Genomic DNA, 11,050 nt, shown 5'->3' with positions numbered 1-11,050 from the left:
GCGAAAATCAACCGCGGCGCACTCCAGCATGAACCGTGCAAATGGAGCTCTGTAATTTGGTTGCATACTTTAATTTGTATTTTTTCTGCTAGACGTGCTCAACGCTGCTAAATATTTTATCTCTAAATGTATATATAATAACCAACAAACATAGTTAGCATGTCATTATTTACAAAATAAGCAGACAATTGTTTTTATTGGATTTACGTTGTTAAAGTATGTGCTTTATTGCTTGAGAAATCAGTCACGTGCGATAAGCATCAGCCCACTGGTATCAATCAATCAATCAATCAATCAATCAATCAATCAATCAATCAATCAATCAATCAATCAAGCAATCAATCAATCAATCAAAAAATGAGCTTTATTTAAACAGTTCAAGGAATGCGCACAAAAATAGTTCGACCAATAGCCTATGTGGCTAGTAGCTGGTCCAATACACAAAAGTACATATACAGGTCAACCAAGTACAAATCTGCTCAATGAGTAAGAACATTATTTCCATGAACAAGTACTTTTTTTAAGCAAGGGCTATTACTTTTGGCTAGACAAGGAGAAGCGTTTACATACAAAATCAAAATTTCTGGTTTCTTTTATTTACACAGGCACAGTGTTTCAAGTTATAGCGCCAAAGAACTCTAATAATCGTTCACCATAGACATTGCTGCAATAAGGAAGGTTTAAGTTAAAGTTAGTTGCTTGCATGGTGTTTGCACGTGGGAAGTTAAATATGGTGTTAGGTAAGGGAAAGTTGGTGTTGAGTATTTTGGGAACTAGACAAGCGATCTTATAATTTCTTAACGCCGTGAAAGAAAGAAAGCGAAGGTCAGTAAACAGAACGCTACTTGGGTGATGAACTGAGGAAAATGTTATTGTTCTTAGGGCGCATTTTCGCAACAGAGGTATAGATGTTAAGTAAGTTTTATATGTTAGGCCCCATATTTCACAATAGCTCATGTGGGTATGAAAGAAAAGTATATGGAACGAAGCAAAGCATGAGGAAAATATTGCCGGGCATGAGCCAGTGTGTAACAGCCGAAAGCGAGTCTTCTACAGACAACGCTAATTTGTTCTCTCCAGTGCAAGTGACAGTCTAAAGTAACTTCTAAATATTTAAATGAATCAACACAATCCAGAGTTCGATTCGCTAGAGTCAAAGTGAACGCACTGTAGTCTAGTATTTCCCTGTTAGAGTGAAATATGATATACTTAGTTTCCTCAGTATTTATGGCTAGTCTATTTTCTGAAAACCATTTCGCTACTTTTAGCAGTTCACCAGATATAGTGTCTTGTAATGACGAGAGTGAGTCGCTGAGTAAACTAAGGCCGTGTCGTCAGCGTACATCAAAACTTTTGACACGTTAAGTGCGTCCGGTAAATCATTTATGTATAATGAAAGCAGAATAGGGCCTAAAACCGAGCCTTGCGGTACACGGCATACGATATCGGTGAAAGCACAATGATGTTTGTTAATTACGACTTGTTGCCTTCGTGCCTTAAAGTAGCTATGGATGAATTGAAGCGCATTTCTAACGATACCATAAGATTCCAGTTTTTCTAACAGTATGGAGTGACACATTGTATCGAACGCCTTTCTTATATCAAGAAAAATTGACAGAGCAATGTTATCCTTGTTAAGAGCAGAGCTAAGGGATTGCGAAAGTGTTAAAACTGCGGTTGATGTCAATCTACCATCAAAAAAGCCATGCTGCTGCGGGCCGATAACGTTATTGCTTATAAGAAATGCATTTAACTGTAGCGCAATTAGCTTCTCAAATAGTGTGTTAACTGCACTAAGAATAGAAATTGGTCTATAACTACTTAGATGGTTCGGATCACCAGTTTTGTACACAGGGATAACCTTTGACACTTTCAGTATATTTGGGTAAACATTACTACGTATCACATGGTTAAGCACGTGACAAAGGGGCACGCATAACACATCAATATTATTTTTCAATATCTTAACGGTAATACCGTCAAGTCCGGATGCCTTATTTGCCTATAATTTGCCTACGATACTTTTTATTTCTTCAAGAGTTATTTCCCGAAACGAAAAATCACTTTCGACGCTTCTCTGGATCCTGGTTGTGTGAATTGCAAGTGCAGACTGTTTAGATATATTTTCACCAATTTTTCAGAAACAATAATTGAAGCCATTAGCAATTTGAGGGGACAGATTTTCAGGAGCATCATACTGTTTATCCTGTAATCCTACTACATCTCTTACTTCCATATTTGCCTTCCATTGCCATTTAGTCGTTTAATCAAGTTCGTATTATATACCTTCGTTGATTTGCGAATTAGCATAACTGATTTTGTCGAAAAAATTTAAACTGGCTTTTGTAGTATTAATTAGTTTTGTTATGTTTTATTTATTATTTGTTTGAAAAAGATACTGTCAGCCTTATACAGGCCACAACAGGCAGTCGACGGGTCAATACACGCAGGAGTACAATGTATCAACTATACATCAGTAATCATAACCGATACAACAGTAATCCATACAACATCCCATATAACCGATAACAAACAAATCGTAAGCCTCATAAGTAAGCATAAAACATAAGTAGACATAATATAGCCAAGATAACTCATCAATATCTTATAGCATAAGAAGGTATTCTTCTACCGTCTCCACAAATTCCTCTACGCTATCCATGCCAATGATTTCCCGGAGCAAAGCGTTCCATATTTCAATGGTAGCAAGAAAAAATGAAAATTTTAACGTGTTGCCGCATGTGACGTATTGCTTGATATGTTTATCATGACACTTTCTACGGGAATGACGATGTGGTGGTTTCAAGTGGACGTGTTTATCTATTTTTATGCGATCATGATACAGCAAAAAGAAAAGGAACTTCATTGCTGCCACACGCCGCCAACAAGCAAGTGTAGGAATACCTGAGGCATTTCGGAGAGCAGGGACGCTGTCCTGAGGGGAATATTTTGAATAGACGAAACGTAATGCCTTATTTTGGATTCTTTCCAATCTTTCTATAAGGTATACCTGATGAGGGCTCCAAACTATATACTGCCATATTCGAGAATGGGCCGCACTAGAGTTTTATAGGCTATTAACTTAACGGAAGCAGGAGCCGCAGCCAACTTTCTTCGTAGAAACCCGAGTGTTTTAAAAGCTTTTGCACATATATTCTCTATGTGAACGTTCCACTTTAAGTTACTTGTAATTGTTAAGCCCAAATATTTTATAGCGTCTGTTCGAGTTATGTCGGAGCCCGCTATTCTATAATTGGATGTAATAAACGAATTCCTATGGCTAATAGTCATGCACTTTGTTTTTCTGACGTTAATTTCCATGCCCCAGGTTACACACCATTGAGTAATTTTATCTAAGAAGGAATTCAGGAGCTTCTGATCCTCAGCATTATGCACACAGGTGCACACAACCAGGTCATCAGCGAATGACCGAACTTTCACGCCTGCTTCAACACAATTAGCAACGTAATTTATATAAATAAGAAATAATAGTGGCCCTAACACTGATCCCAGTGGTACTCCGGAGTATACCTCAAGTAAATCAGAATTAGTATTAATAATGGTCATATATTGTGTACGGTTCGATAGATAGGCAGTGATCCAGGCTAATAATTTTGGTTCTATACCTATAGACCTAAGTTTCTCATTTAATTTTAGATGAATAACGCGGTCAAATGCTTTTGAAAAATCAATGAATGCAGCATCGCTTTGTGTCCTATTATTATTTACTGAAGCGAAGTCTTTTGTAATCTTTAAAAGTTGTGTTACTGTAGATAATCCTTTTCTAAAACCATGTTGCGTTGGGCATAATAAATTATTTTGTTCTAAGTGTGTCATGATTGCTTTGTTAATTATATGCTCGGGTAATTTGCAACAGTAACTTGTAAGTGATATAGGCCGATATTTGTCTACCAGTGGCTTTTTTCATTCTTTGTGAATAGGAGCAACCTTTGCACATAACCAGTCCGCAGGTAACGTGGCTGTACTAATCGACTCGGGGCATATGATGTGTCTGAAGGGTGTTAACTGCTGTGCATACTGTCTCAGAAACGTGTTAGATATGTCATCAGGACCGGGCGCTTTCTTGGTATCAATTTGTAAAAGGAGGTTCAACACGCCTGACTCTGTTATCAGAAGCTCTGGCATAATGACGGCAGGTTCAGCAAAGGATGTGCTTATTACAGGTGAACGAGTGAATACCGATTGAAAATAATTATTAAATGTATTTGCTATAGTGACTTCACTTGTTACAACAGATCCATTATTTTTCTAGGTTACTAGCACGATCGTCTGGTTTCAATACATACCTCCAGAACTTTTGCGGTTGGTTCTGCATGAAGTTCACTAGGGTATTTGAAAAGAAGTTATTTCTCGCAATTCTGATCTCCGATTTTAACGTTCGCGAAAGTTCACGTGTCTTTGCAGGTATTCCTTTTATTCCTCATTGTTTTCAATTTCCGTTTAAGGTGGATTATGTGGCGTGTAATCCGTGAAAACATATTCCCAATTCTCTTTAGTTTTGTAGGTATGAAGATTTTTTCACAGTGCACGATAGCTTCTTTTAATTTCACCCACAGCTCATTAACAGTGCCGAAAGATTCAATTGAAAAATTATCTAGTGCCTCCTCTAAGTAATCTATTACGCTTTCGTCAGCAGCCCGGTTGTAGTCTTCAGTTTCAATACGCGAGGGGTTAGTATGACGGTTAGGGCCCATATTTGTGTTGCGTACTGTTAACACTAAAATCTTATGATCCGAGATACCATCCGCTACGCTAATACTCGTTGATAATGATCCTGACACGAGAGCCAGGTCTAGCACTGACGACGTGTCTCCCTGCACACGTGTGGGTTCTTTGACAATTTGGGATAAAGAAAAACTGAACATTATACGCAAAAGTGGCTCAGAACTCTGCTTTCCTTTTGTGCCCACCGTTAGGTCCTCCCAATTTATGTCCGGTAAGTTAAAATCCCTTGTTAACATTATCTTAGTGCGTGGGTTTGTCACGCTCTGTAGATAGTCATGAACTTGTGCTAGATATTCATCTGGCGCTCCTAATAATATTAATAGTAGTATTAATAGTAGTCTTTTTGTTTCAGTAGGGCTCATTCATCCAAGGACATGTGGCGTAATCATAGCTGTGTCGTGAAGCGTACCGCGATTCTTCTATCGCATTTATAATGCAGTCAATAAAGATTTTACATTCCCTGTGAACGTTGTCATTGTAGAGGTTATCGAAATTTGTAGTGACTAAGATGCTGCGTACACGTGGATAGTTTTGCCTTGTCAAATATTTGGGGTGCGTTTGGCGAAAAGAACGCAAACAATCTCGAGGCAGAAACAAAAATCTTGGACAACGATAGGCAATTGAGGTGTCATAAACACCTGCTCGTACATCGATATCAATATTGCACAAAATATGATCGATGAAAGTTGAAGACATGTTGCAAACACGAGTAGTGGATGAAATTACATTTTTAGCCCCTTACTGTATGAATTTTTTTTTGCGTGAAAGAATTTCAGTAGCCTTGACATGTAACACAAGCACCCGAACTAAACTTAGTTTTTAAAAATAAGGAGCGGTTGAGATTTATTACAGCTTTTTCTTCGCGTATCACATATGATACACCATGCAGTTAGGGGTAATTTTTTGAAAGTGGAGAAAAACAGGATATGAAGAGAAAAAAGAAGCAGCAATGAAAAGCGAATAGAAAATTGGTGAAATAACATTTATTGCAGAATGGTGTTGCAGCTTCCCTGAAATGTCATTACTAAAGCAAAGGTGAGGATATCATTTGCTTGCACGATTAGTACACCTTGCCCTCCTAGTGAAACGATGCGAAGCAGTTTCGCTCCCTGTTGAAACAGAGGGCCGCATTGCACGTTTTGCATGATGCATTTGTGAGGTGGTTGCAAGAGGGCAGCTTGCAGCGCAGTCGCCTGTCAAGCCAATGCGCCATGTGGTCCATTTTGTCGAGGCGAACATCAGCAGTAGGCAGTGGCGCCAGCGTCGTCCTCTTCTTTGCTTGAATGAGTGACTCGATTTCAGTACTGGGTCTCCCTGCGCGCTTCCTTCATGTAACTTCCCTGCCCTGCAGAGTCCTTCTGCCACAGAAGACTTGAACTCAAGCAGGGGAGTCTTGGCACTTTTTTACCTTCGCCAGAGAAGTCAGGCATTCACCACAGTGAGCTCCATCAGGTGGGAAAATATGCGGCGATACCATTTCTTTGATCGAATTTTGATTCAGTAATACCCTAGCATCGAGTCAAGGAGGTCTACACCACCCATATGTGTGTTATAGATCAACACAACATTTGGGCAGGGAACCATTTTGTGCACTTTTTCTTTTGCGAAGTACTGTATTACTTCGCCTGCTGGTTCACTACCAGCGAAGGTGGAAAACAATGTGACTGTTTTATTGTCGTGCCACGCTACTGCAGACAACTTGGTCCCCGGCACCTCGCACAACCTTTCTTCATATGTTCCTCTCTCTTTCTTTTTCGTTTCTTTCGGGAGCTTGCAGCCAGGTGGATGGTTTCGCCGCACAGTGCCAAGGCAGGGAATCCCTTCGTTCTCTAAAAATACTTGCAGAGGAATAGAAGTAAACCAGTTGTCAAAAAACAACTGGTGACTGTTTTGCCTGGTAATGGTGCGAGACAACCTGACGACAACATTGCTGCTTGCGCCTAGGTCAGGCTCACCTGGTAGCTGCTTGTTTTCCGCGGCACCGCTGAAGACCTCAAAATCGTAGCAGAAACCCGACACCCCACTCAGGGCAAAAACTTTGTGTCCCCAGCGGTGTGGTTTCGTCGGATTGTATTGCTTCAGTGAGCTTCGTCCCTTGAAAGGAACAATTTGCTCGTCGATGCACAGTTTCTCTTCTCGCGGAATTATCTTCAGCTGCTCAAGCAATTTGTTCAAGAGGGTTCTGACCTTGTGCAGCTTGTTGTGGCCAATTTCTGCAGGGGCAACAAAAGTCTCATTATTATTGAAGTGAAGAAACCGTTTTAGCTCTTCCCAGCGGTTGAGGCACATCACGTCTGCAACCTTGTGATGCCCGATGCTGGAGCTCGAGTAGTCTCGGGTGCTTGGCAGCTGAATGATCGACATGTAAAGAGCCATTCCGACGAACCTTTCGAGTTCCTCCACGCTCAGCGTGAGAGGTTTTTCAGGACGACACTGAATTGAGTAGCGCAACGATTCCTCGCGAATCATCTTGAACACCTCAACGGGACAGAGGAATTTAAAAAACTGTAAGGCAGTGTTAAGGTCCTTGATAGTCGATGGCGTCACGGCGCTCCCAGTGAACTCAATTTCTTTTGGGTCTCTTTCAAGGCATGTGTTTGTCCACTTTGGTGTACATTTTACAGGTCCTTTCTTGCCTCTAGAAGTCGATGTTGATGGAGGAGCTTTATCTCGACTATCATCCTTGCTTTTAGACGACTCCTCTGCTAGCGCAGATGGAGCCCGGCACGGTAGCAGTTCCTGCCCATTGTCGTCCGAGAGCTCGCTATCGCTGCTTCTGTCACCATCACCAGGAATGGGCCGAACTCCCCTTCCTGTTCCACCGTAAGAAGTGCCGACATTCATTGCCTAGGACAAAAAAAAAAGATTCTTCATTTCCAGCAACAAGAAAGCACACAAAAATGCTCCATTACATTGCAAATGTAAGTTTTCTGTGATGACGACACCGACTCGCTTCCGAACAAAACAATTACCCCTAACTGCATATTGTATCATATGTGATATGGGTTTAAATGTAGTCCTCGCGGTGCATTGCAAAGCTGTCGGCCGTTCAAATTGTCACAAGAGGAAGACAAGGAGCCATAACACGCTAATAATTTTTCGAAAGGATAGCATATGTCAAAAGCACAAAAAATTTCATTCACGGCATACGTCCAACGAGAGGCATTCGCCGTTTCCATCATAGACTCCAATTCAAGACTCACTTGCTGCGCTACGGAACGCACTTCGAGGCCCGTGGTAGCCGAACAGGTTGCAATCGCGCTGGCTGTGCTCGATGGTCGCAGAGAGGCAATATATAGTGATTCCAAGGCAGCCATTAAGGCCTACCAAACCGGTATGGTCTCCCCCCAGGCCCTCCGCATTCTCCAAAGCGCCAAAAGTATCTCTCCGCATTCTCTCATTTGGTTTCCCGCTCACTTGGGGTCGATTGAGGGTTCTCCCTCTAACCCTAACGAGGGCGCACACGAGGCCGCGCGAGGACTCACGGACCGCGCCACCTCAGCAGTCTCCCAGCCACGCGGGGAACCCTTGCTTACGTTTAATGAGATCACCACGCACTACTATCTGTCAAGACGGGTCTTCCCCCTCCCGCACCCCGCCTTATGTAGGGCGCGGGCGGTTACCCTTCGACTTCTACAAGCCCGCGCATACCCTAACCTCGCGGTTCTTCATGCCATATACCCTGAAAGATATCCCAGTGCGGACTGTGCTGCCTGTGGACTAAGGGCAACATTGGACCATGTGTTGTGGGAGTGTGAAGCCATCGGCTCCTCCTTAAGCGAGGATAGGTGGGCTGCGCTCTTGGGCAGCCCCGAACTCAACGACCAAACCCTGGCCGTCCAGAGTGCCCACGATCGGGCCGTCAAGCTCGGCTTGGCGGTCCCTACGTGGGACTAGCCGGGTGGCACGGGGTCTTCCCTGCGTCTTCTCTGGACCAAAATAAGGTTACTTCACTCACTCACTCACTTACCTGTTCGAAGCCGTGAGAACGCGACGCTGCGTCCACGTGTTGTGGCATACAAATAGGGTTTAAAATAGCTTCGGAAGATAGAGCCACTGCGGGTGCAGTGGCCAGATAGGATATAAAATCAAGCAAAATGTGGCAGAGCGTTTTTCGTTTCACTCGCTCTCCGCGAAAAAAAAAAGAAGTTTGGTGCGTATCATATATGATACGCTATGCGGTAAGGGGTAAATGACTGTAGAAAAGATACATAAACATAGCAGTCATCTCTAGACAAGTCGATGTTCATGTCACCAAAAATGATAATTGGATTGCAGGATTACAGGTATTCATCATCATCAGCCTGGTTGCGCCCACTGCAGGGGAAAGGCCTCTCCCATACTTCTCCAACTAACCCGCTCATGCACTAATTGTGGCCATGTTGTCCCTGCAAACTTCTTAATCTCATCCGCCCACCTCACTTTCTGCCGCCCCCTCTACGCTTCCCTTCCCTTGGGATCCACTCCGTAGCCCTTAATGACCATCGGTTATCTTCCCTCATCATTACATGTCCTGCCCATGCCCATTTTTTTTCTTGATTTCAACTAAGATGTCATTAACTCGCGTTTGTTCCCTCACCCAATCTGCTCTTTTCGTATCCCTTAATGTTACACCTATCATTCTTCTTTCCATAGCTCGTTGCGTCGTTCTCAATTTGAGTAGAACCCTTTTCGTAAGCCTCCAGGTTTCTGCCCCGTAGGTGAGTACTGGTAAGACACAGCTATTATATACTTTTCTCTTGAGGGATAATGGCAACCTGCTGTTCATGATCTGAGAAAGCCTGCCAAACGCACCCCAACCCATTCTTATTCTTCTGATTATTTCCGTCTCATGATCCGGATCCGCCGTCACTACCTGCCCTAAGTAGATGTATTCCCTTGCGACTTCCAGTGCCTCACTGCCTATTGTAAATTGCTGTTTTCTTCCGAGACTGTTAAACATTACTTTAGTTTTCTGCAGAATAATTTTTAGACCCACCCTTCTGCTTTGCCTCTCCAGGTCAGTGATCATGCATTGCAATTGGTCCCCTGAGTTACTACGCAAGGCAATATCATCAGCGAATCGCTAATTACTAAGGTATTCTCTGTTAACTCTTATCCCCAATTCTTTCCAATCCAGGTCTCTGAATACCTCCTATAAACACGCTGTGAATAGCCTTTGAGACATCATATCTTCCTGCCTGACGCCTTAATTTTTTGGGATTTGTTGCTTTCTTTATGGAGGACTACGGTGGCTGTAGAGCCGTTATAGATATCTTTCAGTATTTTTACATATGGTTCGTCTACACTCCGATTCTATAATGGTTCCATGACGGCTGAGGTTTCGACTTAATCAAACACTTTCTCGTAATAATGAAAGCTATTATAGGGGTTGGTTATATTGCTCACATTTCTCTATCACCTGATTGATAGTGTGAATATGGTCTATTGTTGAGTAGCCTTTACGGAATCCTGCCTGGTCCTTTGCTTGACAGAAGTCTAAGGTGTTCCTGATTCTATTTCCGATTACCTTAGTAAATAGTTTGTAGGCAACGGACAGTAAGCTGATCGGTCTATAATTTTTCAAGTCTTTGGCATCCCCTTTCTTATGGATTAGGATTATGTTAGCGTTCTTCCAAGATTCCGGTACACTCGAGGTCATATGCATTGCGTATACAGGGTGGCCAGTTTTTCTAGAGCAATCTGCCCACCATCTTTCAACAAATCTGCTGTTACCTGGTCCTCCCCAGCTGCCTTCGCCTTTTGTATAGCTACCAAGGCTTTCTTTACTTCCGGCGTTACATTTGGGATTTCGAATTCCTCTAGACTATTTTCTCTTCCATTATCGTTGCGGGTGCCACTGGTACTGTATAAATCTCTATAGAACTCCTCAGCCACTTGAGCTATCTCATCCATATTATTAATGATATTGCCGGCTTTGTCCCTTAACGCATATATCTCATTCTTGCCTATTCCTACTTTCTTCTTCACTGCTTTTAGGCTTCCTCCGTTCCTGAGAGCCAGTTCAATTCTATCCATATTATATTTCTTTATGTCAGCTGTCTTACGCTTTTTGATTAACTCGGAAAGTTCTGCCAGAACTATTCTAGCTGTAGGGTTAGAGGCTTTCATACATTGGCGTTTCTTGATCAGATCTTTCTTCTCCTGCGATAGCTTACTGGTATCCTGTCCAATGGAGTTACCAACGATTTCTATTGTACACTCCTTACTGATGCCCATAATATTGTCGTTCATTGCTTCAACACTAAGTTGCTGTTCCAGAGTTAAAGCGGAATACCTGTTCTGTAGCTTGATCTGCAATTCC

At 42.4% G+C, this 11,050-nt stretch overlaps 1 protein-coding gene across 1 annotated transcript; it reads right to left on the bottom strand.

Moving 5' to 3' along the window:
• Positions 1-6,044: 6,044 nt before the first annotated feature.
• On the bottom strand, positions 6,045-7,590 carry LOC139060226 (piggyBac transposable element-derived protein 4-like). The gene is made up of 2 exons (XM_070539285.1): positions 6,702-7,590; positions 6,045-6,154 (listed from the first exon to the last, which is right to left on the bottom strand). Exons 1-2 carry the CDS (start codon positions 7,588-7,590, stop codon positions 6,045-6,047), a joined length of 999 nt encoding a protein of 332 aa, XP_070395386.1.
• Positions 7,591-11,050: the final 3,460 nt, after the last annotated feature.

The sequence above is a fragment of the Dermacentor albipictus genome, chromosome 5 (assembly GCF_038994185.2).
Source record: "Dermacentor albipictus isolate Rhodes 1998 colony chromosome 5, USDA_Dalb.pri_finalv2, whole genome shotgun sequence".
Taxonomy (NCBI): domain Eukaryota; kingdom Metazoa; phylum Arthropoda; class Arachnida; order Ixodida; family Ixodidae; genus Dermacentor; species Dermacentor albipictus.
This window is presented reverse-complemented; position numbering and strand designations above follow the sequence as displayed.

What these genes read in the sequence shown, in the direction of transcription:
- LOC139060226 (XM_070539285.1), bottom strand. Translation starts at nt 7,590, where the DNA reads ATGAATGTCGGCACTTCTTACGGTGGAACAGGAAGGGGAGTTCGGCCC. An exon ending in GGAAAACAAGCAGCTACCAG is followed by an intron (nt 6,155 to 6,701) that starts GTGAGCCTGACC and finishes TCTCTGGCGAAG; the next exon opens with GTAAAAAAGTGCCAAGACTC.